Here is a 17,500-nt window from a genome sequence, read left to right on the forward strand (position 1 = left end):
ATTAAATTTGGCAGCTCAGTCGCTTAAAATGGTATCTTAAAAATAACTATGGTACCGCTTTTCCGTTTACAGTAATGCACTGTATCAACTGTGGATTTTCCAGTAAAATTTAGTGCTCAGTAGCTAAAATGTTATCAAAAAAATAACAGTGTTTCTGTTTACATCAATGCACTGTACAAACAATTACCCTAAATTTTACAGTAAAATTTGGCAGCTCAGTCGCTAAAATGTTATTATAAAAATAACAGTAGCATCATTTTTCCCATTTAGAGTAATGTGCTGTAAAAACAATGACATTAAATTTTAGGATGAAATTTGGTCGCTAAAATGTTATCTTAAAAATAACATTGGTACCGTTTTTCCATTTACAGTAATGCACAGTAGAAACAATGACTGTAAATTTTAAGATTAAATTTGGTAGCTCAGTCAATTAAAATGTTGTCGTAAAAACAACCATGGTACAGTTTTTCCATTGACATTAATGCACTGTATCAACAACTGTGGATTTTCCAGTAAAATTTAGCGCTCAGCTAAAATGTTATCATAAAAATAACAGTGTTTCTGTTTACAGCAATGCACTGTAAAAACAATTACCCTAAATTTTACAGAAAAATCTGGCAGCTCAGTTGCTAGAATGTTATTATAAAAATAACAGTAGTATCGTTTTTCCCATTTAGAGTAATGTGCTGTAAAAACTATGACATTACATTTTAGGATGAAATTCGGCAGCTCGGTCGCTAAAATGTTATCATAAAAATAACATTGGTACTGTTTTTCCATTTTTAGTAATACACTGTAAAACAAACAATGACCCTAAATTTTTAAGTACAATTTGGCAGCTCAGTCGCTAAAATTGTATCATAAAAATTACAGTCGTACCGTTTTTCCCCATTTACAGTAATGCACTGTAAAAACAATGACTGTAAATTGTACCATTACATTTGGCAGCTCAGTCGCTAAAATGTTATTGTAAAAATAAAAGCAGTAACTTTTTCCACCATTTACAGTAATGCAATGTAAAAGCAATGACCGTAAATGCTACGATAAAATTTGGCAGCTCGGTCGCTAAAATGTTATTGTAAAAACAACTATAGTGCCGTTTTTCCGTTTACAGTAATGCACTGTAACAACAACCGTAGCTTTTCCAGTAAAATTTAGCAGCTCAGTCGCTAAAATTTTATCATAAACATAACAGTAGTACCGTTTTTCTGTTTACAGTAATACACTGTAAAAAAAATGACCCTAAATTTTACAGAAAAATTTTGCCAGCTCAGTTGCTAAAATGTTATCATAACAATAACAGAAGTGCCATTTTTTGGTTAACAGTAATTCACTGTAACAACAACCATACATTTTCCAGTAAAATTTAGCAGCTCAGTTGCTAAAATGTTGTCATAAAAATAACGGTGGTATAGTTTTTCAATTTACAGTAATGCACTGTAAAAACAAGCAAAAACGTTATGGTTCAGATTTGTCAGCTTATACTCTAAAATGTTATTGTAAAATTAACAGTGGGACCATTTTTCCATCTACAGTAATGCACTGCAAAAACAACCATAGATTTTCCAGTAAAAACTGCCAGCTCAGTGGCCAAAGTTTTATCGTAAAAAAAAAAACATTAATGCACTGTAAAAACAACGACTGTAAATTTTACAGTAAAATTTGGCAGCTCTGTTGCTAAAATGTTATCAAACAAATAACAGTAATACCGTTTTCCCCCCATTTACAGTAATGCACTGTAAAAGCAATGACCGTAAATGCTACAATAAAATTTGGCAGCTCAGTCGCTAAAATTTTATCGTAAAAATAACTATGGTACCGTTTTTCTGTTTACAGTAATGCACTGTAGACACAACATTTTACAGTAAAATTTGGCAGCTAAGTCGCTGAAATTAATTTATAAAAATAACAGTTGTACTGTGTTTTCCCATTTACAGTAATGCATTGTAAAAGAATGACCCTAAATTTCATAATAAAATTTGGCAGCTCTGTCGCAAAAATGTTATCATAAAAATAACAGTTGTACCGTTTTTCCCATTAACAGTAATGCAATGAAAAACAATGACCGTAAATTTTACGGTTGAAATTTGGCAGTTCATTCGCTAAAATGTTATTGGAAACATAAGACTGGTGTCGTTTTTTCCATTTACAGTAATGCATTGTAAAAACAACGAGCCTAAATTTTACAGTAAAATTTGGCAGCTCAGTCACTAAAATGTTTTCATGAATATAACAGTAGTTTTGTTTTTTTTCCCCAATTACAGTAATGTATTGTAAAACCAATGACCGTAACTTTTACGATAAAATGTGGCAGCTCAGTTGCTAATATGTTATGGTAAAAATAACTATGGTACCGTTTTTCCATTTAAAGTAATGCACTGTAACCGTAGATTTTCCAGTAGATTTAGCAGCTCAGTCGCTAAAATGCTATCATAAAAAGAATATGAGTAATGTTTTTCGGTTTACAGTAATGCACTGTAAAAATGATTGTAGATTTTACAGTAAAATTTGGCAGCTCAGTCGCTGAAATTTTATCATGAAAATATCAGTAGTACCGTTTTTCCCATTTTCTTTAATGCATTGTAAAACCAATAACCATACATTTTATGGTAAAATTTGGCAGCTCAGTTGGTAAAATATGAAAATAACAGTAGTACCATTTTTCAATCTACAATAATGCACTGTAAAAACAAATGTAGATTTTCCAGTAAAAAACTGGCAGCTTAGTGTTTAAAGTGGTATGGTAAAAATATGTTTACAGTAATCCATTGTAAAAACAATGGCCGTAAATTGTACAGTAAAATTTGGCAACTCAGTAGCTAAAATGTTATCATTAAAATAACAGAATTACCTTGTTCCCATTTACAGAAATTAACTGTAAAAACGACTGTACATTTCATAGTCAAATTTGGCAGCTCAGTCGCTAAAATGTTGTCATAAAAATAACAGTAATACCGTTTTTCCATTTACATCAATGAACTGTAAAAACAGTTTATGGCCAAATTTGGCAGCTCAGTCGCTAAAATGTTATCGTAAAAATAACAGTATTACCCTTTTTCTGTTTACATTAATGCAGTGTAAAAACAATGGCTGTAAATTCTATAGTAAAATTTGGCAGCGTAGTCCCTAAAATGTAATCGTCAAAATTACATTGGTTCCGTTTTTCCATTTACCGTAATGAAAAATAACAGTAAGTAACAGTGAGTAAGAAAAATGACAGTATTGTAGATTTTAAAGTAACTCAAATTGCATCCAGAATTTTACTGAAAAATGACAGTCGTACTTTTTTTCAATTTTCAATAATGCACTGTAATTAAAATGGCCGTAGATTTTTCCAATAAAAACTAGCCGCTCATTTGCCAGAATTTAATATTAAAAACAACAGTGGTACCGTTTTTTGATTTACAAAAATGCACTGTAACAAATTGTCGTAGATTTTTCCCGCAAAAACTATCATTTTATTTGTTAAAATGTTACCCTAAAAATAACAACGGTACCGTAGATTTTACATTTATCAGAATTCCACCATAATTTTATCGTAAAAACAACAGTAGTACCTTTTTTGATGTACAGTAATGCACTGTAAAGAAATGGCAGTCAATTTTTCGAAAGTCGCTAGTAAAAATAACAGTGGTACTGTTTTTGTGATTTACAGTAATGCACTGTAGTAAAAATACATATTTTTGGGGAAAAAAACTAGCAGTTCAGTTAGCAGAATTTTACCCCTAAAAATAACAGCAGTACCGTTTTTAGGTTTTTAATATTGCACAGTTGGAAAAATGTCCCTACAATTTTTTAGTAAAAAACTAGCAGATCAGTTGCCAGAGTTTTATCATAACAATAACAGTGGTACCGTTTTTATATATATATATATATATATATATATATATATATATATATATTTATTGTAATGCACTGTAGTAAAAATGGCCAAGCATTTTTTGATGAAAAAAAAAAAAAAAAGCAGCTCAGTTGGCAGAATTTTAACCCTAAAAATAAATTAAATTGACATTAATGGACAGTAAAAAAAAGACCATAGATTTCAATTACTCATCCCATACTGAAAATAACAGTGATACGATTTTTTATTTACAGTAATGCACAGTTGAAAAAAAATGCTAGTATATTTTTCAGGAAAAAAAAATTAAAATTAAATAGTTACCAAACTTAACTGTAAAACAATTGGTTCCATTTTTTTTTTCTATTTACAATAATGCACTGTAAAAATAAAAAATCACAGTACTGTAGATTTTATAGTAACACAAATTTCATCAGCATATTATGGTAAAGATATTTTTTTATTTACAGTAATGCGCTGTTAAGAAATACAACAGTGTCAGTAGATTTTACAGCTCAGTTGCCAAAATTTTACCTTCAATTTTACAGAGGTTTACGCCAACTTACTGTAAAAGGAATGACGCTACACACTAAAAAAATATGGGTTAAAAAATAATGGTTCAGAAAAGGACCAACCCCTTATTTGAGTTATCTTAATTCAACATTTTGGGTTATCTTTTTCAACCAGACTTTTGTGTTCATTTATTTAACCAAAAAGTTGAGTTATGATAACTTAATGTTGGGTTATTTTCAACCAAACTATTGGGTTCAATTCTTTAACCCAAAAGTTGGGTTAAGCTAACTCAATGTTGGTTGATTCATAACCCAACTATTGGGTTGAGTTTATTTTGAACAAAAAAGCTGAGTTATGCTCACTACAATGTTGGGTTATTCCCTAATTGGGTTGCGCAACCCAGAAATTGAGTTAAAATAATACTCTTTTAGCCCAAAAAATTGATTGCTCTTCATAATAATAACTCCAAAATTCAACCCAACACTCGCAACTCATAAATCGGGTTAGCAAAATAATCCAGCATTTTTTTGTGTGTAAATGTAATTTTTACTGTAAAATTGTGACTAAGATGCCAGTATTTCATCGTTAAATCTACGATCTGTTTTACATTGCATTACAGCAAATGAGGGGGAAAAAAACATTACTCTAAAATTTTGGCAGCTCAGTAACGAGATTCTGACTGTAAAAATAGCGGTACCATTTATCCATTTACAGTATCTCACTGTAAAAACAACTTGCATGTCAAAATCCTGCGGACTGTGCCTACCTGTTTTTTTACCGTAAATTCTACAGATTTTTGAGTCGGAAAACGTAGAAACACGCACACACGGGAAGAAACAGGCGTAAATCTGCTGGGATCAATGTGATCGAGGAGCAGAAGAGAGGGTAAGCAGAACTTCTGTAGAAAACCTGAAGTTGCATATCCCGTAGTCCCGCCCCACACTCGCGCTTCACAAACCGCTTCCTGTAAAAGGTTTGGAGGTTGTCAGCCAGACGCTGCTTCCTGATTGGCTCGCGTGGGTGGGTCAAAAAAACTTTGGCTACAGAGTTAGGTGGCTTTAGTCCTGGAGAGTCCCGAACACGACATGTACGTTGGAAACTGTTGGGACGCTGCCTCCCTGGATCTGGATCCAGACGGAAGATCCACTGCGGGATTGGACGACGTCTGTTGTGTCTGAGGTCTGCGATCCACAAACTTCCAGAAAGACAAAAGAGTTTGCTCGCGGAAAACTCTTCCCAGAGTTCGGCTTTGACTCCATTTTGGAATTCCCTTCCTGTTCCCGATGCTCACTGGGCGGTTCGCCGGTTCTTGGCGCTGAATCCGGCGCCGCTTCCCAGTCTGCTGTCAAACGGCGAAGCGCACATGGCGGGGTCGTTGTCTGACAGGTATCTGGACTGCGGTTGGTCGAAGGTGAATTGGGGGAGGGGAATGCATTCCCTGCCGAGAGAGGCGTGCCTGGCGCCCGGCGGGAGGTGTCGGGTCTGGGAGAAAGGCGTCGGTAGGAGAGGGGCGTGCGGCTGGATGAAGATATTTGGACTGATAGGGATGGGCGGGTGCGTGGGTGTGGACGGGTATGGAGGTGTGTACATGCGCGTGGGCGTGGACACCGGAGAAGGTGTCAGGGAGTGCGGTACGAGCACTCGGTGCACCGGCGAGGGCGGCTGCGGGTCCGTCGAACTCTCTTGGGTGTGTGCGCTCAGGTCGTAAGATGGCGTGCGTCGTCTCAGCATCATGCTGCAGTCGGCCAGTTTAGGTGGCGAGGGAGGGTGCTCCCGCTCGGAAGGAGGATGAATGGAAATGCAAGGAGGACTCGTCTTCTTCTTGCGGTGTCCGCCTCCAAACGACTGCACCCTCATAGGGAACGTTCCCTTCTCCTTGTGGGGTTTTTCGACTTTTAGGTGTTCGTCTTGAGGCAAGCACACCTCGATAGAGTGGCGCCGATGCTCGTCGGAGTAAACAGCGGACAACAGTGAGGGCTCGCGCCTGGTGTCCATGCTGAAGCCTTCCCGGAAGTCCCGGTCCTTCTGGTCTGCATCCAAAAGCCCGGTGGAGGCAACAGGCGAGGAAGTGGAGTCAATGTAAGGAGAAAGGGAGTGGCTACGCGGGGCCTTCCCCTGGATGTCCTCCCTGTCGCCGGCGTCGCCGTACTGCCTGCGGCGGGCCAACCTGGTGATGTGACACACCTCCTCGTCGACCGGGTCGACGAGAGAGGCAGCAGAGGACGGCCTCGGCCTGTGGAGGCTGCCAGTGCGGAGCAGGAGGCGAGGGGAGCGGGGTGGCGGCAGCAGAAGCAAGGGCGATGGTGGCGGAGGAGGCAAGGGAACAGGGGAGGGGCTTAAATGAGGGAGAGGAGAAGGATTGAGAGGGACGAGCGGTGAAGGCGACGGCGGCGGGAGATGGACGGGCCCCTCGTGTTGCTCGAAACTTTGGACTTCCACAGAATCCAGTTTCACCGCCACCTGCAACGTCCAATCAGTCTTTTACACATGACACTATGGAGGCTCATATGGGACATAATGTAATACATATTTAGTAATATGTGTCATTAAATATTTTATCGTTACCAATAAACACATACCAACGTTAGTATATGTGTATGGACGTTAAATTAATAATTAATTATTTGTTTTATTATTTCATGATTTAAATTACTATTTCACAATGTAATTATTTATTGACTGATTGATTTATTAAATAAAATAAATTATTATTTAAATATTGTCCCATTTTGCCCTTGTCATCCCATAAATATGTTAATTAATTTATTAGTTGCCAGATTCTCACACCTGATAGGTGTACCTGGAATCTTCACTTGCAAAGATTGGACTAGAGCCATGTTAGCCCCGCCCACTGACTGGCCGGGTGAGTTTGACACACTAATATTGTTCATTTGATACAGTTTTATTTTAAAGACAGTATTTTATCTATTTCAAATCCTGATAAATATTTACATATTAAATAAGTTCATGAAGCGCTGACCTGAGTAAGTCAAATGGGACAAAATCAAATTAATGAACAAATGTTTACATAATTATGTGCCATTGAATAATCAGGTCATTAAATTAATCAATATATAAATTAATCTTGCAATAATTAATTCGATCATAAAATAATAAACTCAATAATAAATTAGATACAAAAAATATGTATATATTTATTTGTGTCATTACATGTTCAAATCATTAAATAAATATATATATATATATATATTATGACATAAATAATGTATTATTTATGAAACATAACGAAATCATTAAATTATGTAATCAGTGATGATTTAAATTCCAAAATATTCATGTCATTACATGTTCAAGTCATTAAATAACATAACATCATGAAATAAACGATTAAATTAATTGTGAAATACTTAATTAAATCATGAAATAACAATATCACAAATTTAAAAAAAACTTATTTGTATAATTAAATACCAAAATCCTTAATTAAATCATTATTTTACTAAATATTTTAAATAACTTGTGATACACGCAATGAAAATAATGAAATCACAAAATAATTAAATATAAATGTGTTTTAAATAAATATTGACATATTTATTATGTATTGTTCCTAATATAATTGACTTAATAACACATTTAAATAATTAGTTGAAAATGTATTATTTTGTTTTCTTTTCTCCACATGTTCAAATTTGCTTGGGCGCCACTCACCTGTCTGCGTAGTGCCCGAGGGGAGGGGCTAGGCGTGGGCGGGGCCAGGCGGGGCAAGTTGACGGAGGGATGGAGGCGGGGCCGGACGGGGGAAAGGTCGGGGACCTGCAGCAGAGCTTGGCTCTCACATGGCTGAGAGCGAACTGACGTCAGCGAGCCTAAAGTGTGGAAATATTTCTTGTATGAAAAACCATAAATGTCCTAATGTCATTCTTAAAACATTGGAGCAAGTCCGGTTAGTTGGAATCATCTCATTGGATTTACTTAAAAAAAAAGACAATTTGAATACTTTGCCTTGAGAGGATCTCTGACCATCAGATACCTATGGAAGTAGAATTTCCTCATTGTCAATAAACTTATACTGTATATATCAATATGATATTTATAGATACAGTCAACAAAATAAGTTTTTGAACACCCTGCAATTTTGCAAGTTCTCCCAATTAGAAATCATGGAGGGGTCTGAAATTTTCACAGTAGGTGCATGTCCACTGTATGAGAGATAACAGCCTTCTTTCATCTCCGTAATATCGCTAAAATTCGCTCCATGCTGTCCACTAAAGACGCTGAGATCATTATCCATGCGTTTGTTACGTCTCGTCTCGATTGCTGTAACATATTATTTTCGGGTCTCCCCATGTCTAGCATTAAAAGATTACAGATGGTACAAAATGCGGCTGCTAGACTTTTGACAAGAACAAGAAAGTTTGATCATATTACGCCTATACTGGCTCACCTGCACTGGCTTCCTGTGCACATAAGATGTGACTTTAAGGTTTTACTACTTACGTATAAAATACTACACGGTTTAGCTCCAGCCTATCTTGCCGATTGTATTGTACCATATGTCCCGGCAAGAAATCTGCGTTCAAAAGACTCCGGCTTATTAGTGATTCCTAGAGCTCAAAAAAAGTCTGCGGGCTATAGAGCGTTTTCCGTTCGGGCTCCAGTACTCTGGAATGCCCTCCCGGTAACAGTTCGAGATGCTACCTCAGTAGAAGCATTTAAGTCTCACCTTAAAACTCATCTGTATACTCTAGCCTTTAAATAGACCTCCTTTTTAGACCAGTTGATCTGCCGCTTCTTTTCTTTCTCCTATGTCCCCCCCTCCCTTGTGGAGGGGGTCCGGTCCGATAACCATGGATGAAGTACTGGCTGTCCAGAGTCGAGACCCATGATGGACCGCTCGTCGGGACCCAGGATGTACCGCTCGCCTGTATCAATTGGGGACATCTCTACGCTGCTGACCCGCCTCCGCTTGAGATGGTCTCCTGTGGACGGGACTCTCGCTGCTGTCTTGGATCCGCTTGAACTGAACTCTCGCGGCTGTGTTGGAGCCACTATGGATTGAACTTTCACAGTATCATGTTGGACCCGCTCGACATCCATTGCTTTCGGTCCCCTAGGGGGGGGGGGGGGGGGGTTGCCCACATCAGAGGTCCTCTCCAAGGTTTCTCATAGTCAGCATTGTCACTGGCGTCCCACTGGATGTGAATTCTCCCTGCCCACTGGGTGTGAGGTTTCCTTGCCATTTTGTGGGTTCTTCCGAGGATGTTGTAGTCGTAATGATTTGTGCAGTCATTTGAGACATTTGTGATTTGGGGCTGTATAAATAAACATTGATTGATTGATTGAACCTAAAAAGAAAAATCCAGAAATCACAATCTATGATTTTTTAACAATTGTTTGTGTGATACAGCTGAAAATAAGTATTTAAACACCTGTCTATCAGCTAGAATTCTGAGCCTCAAAGACCTGTTAGTCCGCCTTTAAAAGTCCTCCTCCACTCCACTGTATTATCCTGAATCAGTTGCACCTGTGTGAGGTCGTTAGCTGCATAAAGACACCTGTCCACCCCATACAATCAGTGAGATCCAAACATTCAGCATGGCTAAGAGCGAAGAGCTGTCCAAAGACACCAGAGACATACATGTAATTGTACAACTCTACAAGGATGGAAAGGGCTACGGAGAAATTGCCAAGCAGCTTGGTGAAAAAAGGTCCACTGTTGGAGCAATCATTGGAAAATGGAAGAAGCTAAACATGACGGCCAATCTCAATGGGAGTGGAGCTCCATGCAAGATATCACCTGGTGGGGTTTCCATGATGCTAAGAAAGGTGAATCAGCCCAGGACTACACAGCAGGACTTGTTTCCATGGTCACTGTTGGTAATACACTAAGACGTCATGGTTTGAAATCATGCATGGCACGGAAGGTTCCCCTGCTTACACCAGCACATGTTAAGGCCCGTCTTAAGTTTGCCAATGACCATTTGGATGATCCAGAGGTGTCATGGGAGAGAGTTTTGTGGACAGATGAGACCAAAATTGACCTTTTTGGTCATAATTGAACTATGCGTGTTTGGAGGAAGAAGAATGATGCGTACCATCCCAAGAACACCATCCCTACTGTGAAGCATGGGGGTGGTAGCATCATGCTTCGGGGGTGTTTTTCTGCTCATGGGACAGGACGACTGTACTGTATTAAGGAGAGGATGACTGCAGCCATGTATTGTGAGATTTTGGCCAAAAACCTCCTTCACTCAGTCAGATCATTGAAGATGAGTCGTGGCTGGATCTTCCAACATGACAATGACCCAAAGCACACAGCCAGGAAAACCAAGAAGTGGCTTCGTAAGAACCATATCAAGGTTCCGGAATGGCCTAGCCAGTCTCCAGACCTAAATCCAATTGAAAATCTTTGGAGGGAGCTTAAAGTTTGTGTTTCTCAGTGAAAGCCCAGAAACCTGACTGATCTAGAGAAGATCTGTGTGGAGGAGGGGGCCAAAAATCCCCCTGCAGTCTGTGCAAATCTTGTGAAGAACTACAGGAAACGTTTGACCTCTGTAATTGCAAACAAAGGCTAGTCTACCAAATATTAATGTTGGTTTTCAAATACTTATTTTCAGCTTTATCACACAAATAAATTGTTAAAAAATCATAGATTGTGATTTCCGCATTTTTCTTTTTAGGTTATCCCTTACAGTAGACATGCAGCTACGGTGAAAATTTCAGACCCCTCCATGATTTCTAAGTGGGAGAACTTGCAAAATAGCAGGGTGTTCAAATACTTATTTTCTTCACTGTATGCATGTATTATTGAATATACAAATAAAATACAAATTAATATACAAATAAATAAATAGTTTGTATAAATAAACGCGTATTTGTAAATGTCTTTTTGAGATTTGAAAATATATAAATCAAATTTATAAATACAAAAATGGAACATACACATAAATTAAGAATTTGTATAAATAAACAAGTTTTTGTAAATATATTTTTGAAATTTGACCGAGGGCACTGCAGCTTGAGCGGTCTGGGTCACAGACATGGTCAGACACTGGCGAGGCAATCAGAGGCACACTAGGGAGGGTCATAGAGTGGATTAAATCGATGGGTAAGTAATAACTAGTATTGATAACTGTTTCAGGTTTGTTGTAGTAGTGCCATGGTTGTATCTACGAGATAGTTTAGTCAGTCACTCAGCTTTTACAGGTGTTGATAGGACGACGACGTCTGGCAACCTCCAAAATATCTAATGAAGTAAAAGTGGAAGTAGGAGAAAAAAAGATCTTCCAGTAATGTACAGATACAGTTTTCCAGTACTACTACTACAACTAGTGAAGTAGGCCTTAATGGCTCTACTTCGTTATCTGCAAGCTTGCCAAAGTTGCCAGACGTCACATCAACACCTATAAGAGCCAAATAGATGCAGCACATTCCAAACATAAAAAGTTTTTGACCAGGAAAAACAAATGTTTTCCAATAGATTGTGTAAAAATAGCAGCATTTAAAATGTTAAATGAATATAAGATTTCTTATTAAACTCATGATGTCTCGCGGGCCAAATTGAAGACGCCGGCGGGCCGCATTTGGCTCACAGGCTGTACTTTGGACACCCCTGGTATAAAATATGGGACAATCTAAACATGGAGCCTTCTTCGTGTGAGATCCTCATGACAGCCTGTCGAACTGAACAGCGGACAAAGAATTCGCCTTTACCATGATTTCTTCTGCATCCGTGCCTTTGACGTTTTACCCCACATGGTAGGGGTGATGGACATCGGAGTTGCGCTTTAAATAGCAGCAGCCTGCCACCGTAGCCCCCATTCCCTCCCCTCAGTTGCAAGTTTTGTGGATTCTATATAACATGTTTATGTGTGCTTATGGCTATATGTTTTTGTTTTTCTTGGCCTCAGTCTGGACCCCTTCCCAAGTCTGAGACAAAACCTTTTTTTTACTCATCCCCCTCTCCCTTCCACAGTTTTTACTTTTTTCTCACCTTTCTATACTACGTTATCTATAAGTTTCTATACTTATACATAAATGTGTTTGGCTTTGCATAGTAGAGTTTTAACTTGCACTTACAGATGTGGTGACCAACTGTAGTTACTGACAGTGGTTTATGAAGTGTTCTTGAGCCCATGTGGTGATATCCTTCACACACTGATGTCGGTTTTTGATGCAGTCCTGCCTGAGGGATCTAAAGTCCATAATATCATCGCTTACGTGCAGTGATTTCTTCAGATTCTCTGAACCTTTTGATGATTTTACCACCCGTCGATGGTAAAATCCCTAAATTCTTTGCAATAGCTCGTTGAGAAATGTTGTTTTAAAACTGTTCGCCAATTTGCTTATAAAGTGGTGACCCTCACCCCATCCCTGTTTGTGAATTACTTAGCATTTCATGGAAGCTGCTTTTATACCAAACTATGGCACCCAACTGTTCCCAATTAGCCTGCACACCTGTGGAATGTTCCAAATAAGTGTTTGATGAGCATTCCTCAACTTTATCAGTATTTATTGCCACCTTTCCCAACTTTTTTGTCACGTGTTGCTGGTATCAAATTCTAAAGTTAATGATTATTTGCCAAAAAAAAAAAAATGGTTATCAGTTTGAACATCAAATATGTTGTCTTAGTAGCATAGTCAGCTGAATATGTGTTGAAAATTATTTGGAAATCATTGTATTCCGTTTATATTTACATCTAACACAATTCCCCAACTCATATGGAAACAGGGTTTGTACTTGTGCAATTACAATAAAGACATACCTACCAACCTACCAACCTAACACAAAACACCGGTGAACACTAACAAAACCCAACATAAAGGCAGAAGTCTGGGCTTCTCTGCTTAGGCTGCTGCCCCCGAGCAGCATGAGTAGCGGACAAATAACAAACTTGTCAGAGGAGTGCGGCGCCGTGTTTAGTCTAGTGGAGAGTCATTCTTAACTCACAGAGAGGCGGTTAAACACTGAAAACCCAACCAGGCGTCCGGATTTAGGACACATTCTTATGGAACGTCGCAGACAAGAAGATACCTGAATGCTGGTCGTGAGCGCCGACATCCACTTCCTGCAGAGGGAAAGGAGCGCTGGCGGGCCGCACCGGGCGGAACATGTAGCTGTCATTGGGCAGAGAGTGCATCCTGGACACGGACATCTTCTCTGAGACCTGCTGGGCGTCCTCGTCACTGCACTGCACCGCCACCGCCTCCTGGGGGAGACAAAGACCACAGACTCAGTACTGTCACATGTTAGCAAGTACACTTGCTATGTCTTAATACAGGGATGTCAAACTGTTTTTTTATTGAGGGCCACATTGCAGTTATGACTGCCATCAGAGGGTCGCTTGTAACAGGGAATAATGTATGAATGTGCCTCTGGATTTCATTATTAATTATATAAATTGTTTTAAGTAGACTGTCGATTTTACAGTAAAAACTTTCAATCCATCCATCCATTTTCTACTGCTTATTCCCTTTTGGAGTTGCGGGAGGCGCTGGCGCCTATCTCAGCTACAATCGGGCGGAAGTGTTGGCCCTGCGATGAGGTGGCGACTTGTGCAGGGTGTACTCCGCCTTCCGCCCGATTGTAGCAGTAAAAACTTTGCGTTTACAAAATTTTACTGTAAAATATAGTATTTTTATTTTTTTTTTCATTAAAAATTTTTTACAAAACAGTACCACTGATTTTTAGGGTTTGTTCACAGAAAAAAAAGCTGGCAGCTTATTTGCCAGCATGTTTGTGTTAAATTTGAACTGTTAATGGAAAAACAGTACAAGTGATTTTTTTTTTATTCTGGCAACTTTGCTGACAGTTTTTCTACCGTAAAAACAAATTTAAACTCTTTCTATTTAGAGTAATACACCGTTAAAAACAACAACCGTAGATTTTACAGTAAAAACTGGCAGCTCAGTCAACAGAATGTTAACGTAAAAAACAGTAGTAGTTCCATTCAATTTACAGTAGTATGCTCTAAAGAACAACGTAAAATGTATTGTCATATTTATTAATTTGATTGGTATTTTTCTGTATAGTTATTTTTTATTTATTTTTATTCACACAAAACATGTTTGGAAAGAATGATCATATTCTGTAATATTTGTTATAATATTGGATACTATTCAAGTTCAAAAAGGTATGCCATTTCAAGCCCTACATATATTTTTTCTGTCGAAATGAAAAAAATCCATTATAATTAATGAGAAAATATCAAGTACTTTATTGACATGTCATTTCCAGGTGTTTGCGGACCAGATAAAATAACGATCTGGCTGGCCCATGAATTTGACACCTGCGTCTTAACCTGACTAGAAAACAACATGGCAGTTTTGGAGGCAGACCACGTGAGCAAGACAGTTTTTATCCGTGGAGCACAATTTGCATGCAAGGCAATTGTTTGGCATAAAATCATAAATCAAAGTAGTAATTATGAATTGATTAAAGAGTGCAGATAAAATACTTAGGGCCTGTGTCACATTTTGTGGAAAACTGCTTCAGGTTTTAGCGGCATAACCCAGAGCTGGGCAAATATTTTGACTCGTGGGCCACATTGAAAGAAGAAAATGTGGCTGGGGGCGCCAATGTGCATGTGTGTAGAAATGATATATACACATTTAGCTGTACAGTATGTGTGTTTGGATCCCTTTTTTTCCAGGAACACTAATAGCAAAAGTCACAACGTCCGATGGAATTCTAAAAAAAGTTAAGACAGACCACCTCAAAAAAACAGAATGGAATTTTACAGTTTTTTTACTGAACCGGACTCTCAACATGTACATATACAATAAAGAAAGTGGGATTTACAATATTAACTATTAACAATAAAACACTGAATATTAACAACATATGAATGTTACTCTTTTACTTCTCAGACCAGCTCCCCCATAGACATCTTTTACAAGCAAAACACAACAAAAATGTAACAAAGGGTAATAAACACCTACAAAATTATATATTATCACTTCTATGCAGAACTTTGTTGAAAAATCTGCTTACGCATATGATTCTGACACATGCGTTTGGGAAGGCTGCTCTGAAAACAAGCCCCGCCCACTCTTTGTTCCTCGTCTAAACTGCTGTGATGTAGATTACTGTAATAACTCTTACAACATCCAAAAATGCAGATTTCAACCATTGAAATATTTTCTATAGCTCAAGAGTTACGGCCATCTAAAAACAGCACTGCACATCACAATGGCGAAAACAGTTTTGATGTTAGAGGTCTAAAAAAAAATATGTAAAACGTCCGGCAGGCCTGATTGAAAATCTTAATGGGCCGCATGTGGCTTATGGGCCGTATTTTGCACAGGTCTGGCTTTACCGAACCAAGATGGTTCATATGTCCCAACACAGGCCCTACCTTTTTCCACTGAGTGCCACAGACTGAACAAATCAAAGTGCGGGGGTCATTTTTGTAGTTTTCATCTTTAAAATCCGCACAATTTACAGATTTTCTTTCGAAAAACTAAAAAAATGCTATTTCTGTCGCTGAAATGTCATGTGAGCGCTTGTCTAAGCGCTGGCTCCCCCACCAGTCCTCTGGACTAGGCTGGATCGTTTTGTTTAGTCCTTCAAAAGCCTATTCAAGCTAGTGCACTTCCCAGCTGCACATCTTTGTTGTTTTCCCTAATAAAGAGGGCTTTTTCATACACATGCCTGCGGTCTCTGCATCCGGCGGTCCGGACAAACACATACCCCAATAACTGTGTCAACAATTCAATCAAATCAGTTGATGGACAAACATTTTATAAATATCCATCCATCCATCCATTTTCTACCGCTTTTCCCTTTTGGGGTCATCCATCCAGCTCTCTTTTTCCGCTTATCCGAGGTCGGGTCTCGAGGGCAGCAAGACGTCGTTTGGGGTCATTGGCTATTTATTATAGGCCCATAGTTCAATGATCAGGTTCCCTCGTACCAGGATGTCCAAACACATTCTCTGTGGTCTCTTCCACTCCAGTAGCCCAGACAAAGCCAGGTAAAATACCGTAAATTCCAGACTAATATCCGCTACATTTTTTCTACGCTTTGTACCCTCGGCTTGTACAACGGTGTGGCTAATTTATGGACTTTTCTTCGCTGACGGCCATAAAGCGAATAGTTTTCATAAAACACATGCAGAGACACTTGAATGGCGTGTTATTTTTTGTGCTGCGGCGCCATCTTTCGGACGAGTTCGCTCACTGCAGGTTTTGCTGGGTGAATGCCGATAGTGTTTCCTGCTGTTTGAAGCTTTAAACCGGAAGTACAAGTGCCATTAAGTTTTCCTATCTTTATGGCGTTTGTAATCATATGGATTTTTCATTTATCACTGCAAGCAACGTTCGTAAGTTTTACAATATAACTAAAATAATTTTTACTTCCGAGACCGTCCCATGTGTGACGTCTATAGGAGTGTTTTCATGCATATTTGTGCGTGCTAACGTAATGCTATAATCGTTAGCATTAACTATTATGCCAGCACGTTTACCAGTGTCTGTGTTAGTATTTTTAACTTAAAACTGCATTATTTTTGTATTGTTTCAGTTTTACAAGTTCCTCAGTAAATTGAACAAAACGGCACCATGGAGTTATTGAGTCTGTTTAGCTGATTGGAAAGCTATTTTAATTCTTTAAACAGGTAAAACCGTCCACAACGTTCTGCTGAGGAGGAATCTTCATTCACTCCAAGCAAAGTTTGTAAGTTTTACAACATAACTAAAACAATTGACACCAACTAAAGATTGGCACCAGCTCCCCTCGCGACACCAAAAGGGACAAGCGCTAGAAAATGAATGGATGGATTAACTGTCCCATGTGTGATGTCTGCAGAAGTGTTTTCATGCCATTATCGTTGGCATTTGCTGATATGCTAACACATTTGCAAGTGTCTGTGTTTGGAATATTAACTAACAACGCCATTCTTTTTGTATTATTTCACTTTCACAAATTACTCAGTAAACTCTCCAAAATGCCACCATGACGTTATTGAGTCTGTTTAGCTGATTGGAGAGCTAGCTACCGCAGCTAGTGGGCCCATGACGATGACTTTTGTTTTTTTTGATCAGCCGTTTTACTGCCGTCTTACAGACACTGTTTCGAAACAATTAAGGTATGTAAATAGACATTTACAAATTATTTCTGTGTAAATAACTCTTTTCACATTGTATATACCTACGGCTTATAGTCCGGTGCGGCTTATCTATGGA

General features: G+C 38.5%; 1 protein-coding gene across 1 annotated transcript in view; it reads right to left on the minus strand.

Annotated features, from left to right (window-relative positions):
• Positions 1 to 3,968: 3,968 nt before the first annotated feature.
• The window catches only part of cacna1ha (calcium channel, voltage-dependent, T type, alpha 1H subunit a), a 174,708-nt gene continuing 161,176 nt past the window's right edge, over positions 3,969 to 17,500 (minus strand). The window contains exons 34-36 of the mRNA XM_061905837.1: positions 13,350 to 13,524; positions 8,024 to 8,181; positions 3,969 to 6,811 (exon numbers count right to left, since the gene is read on the minus strand). Coding sequence (XP_061761821.1) covers positions 5,639 to 6,811; positions 8,024 to 8,181; positions 13,350 to 13,524 — 1,506 coding nt within the window. The 3' untranslated portion in view covers positions 3,969 to 5,638. The remainder of the gene's footprint in view (positions 6,812 to 8,023; positions 8,182 to 13,349; positions 13,525 to 17,500) is intronic.

The sequence above is a fragment of the Nerophis ophidion genome, linkage group LG07 (assembly GCF_033978795.1).
Source record: "Nerophis ophidion isolate RoL-2023_Sa linkage group LG07, RoL_Noph_v1.0, whole genome shotgun sequence".
In the NCBI taxonomy this organism is placed as follows: domain Eukaryota; kingdom Metazoa; phylum Chordata; class Actinopteri; order Syngnathiformes; family Syngnathidae; genus Nerophis; species Nerophis ophidion.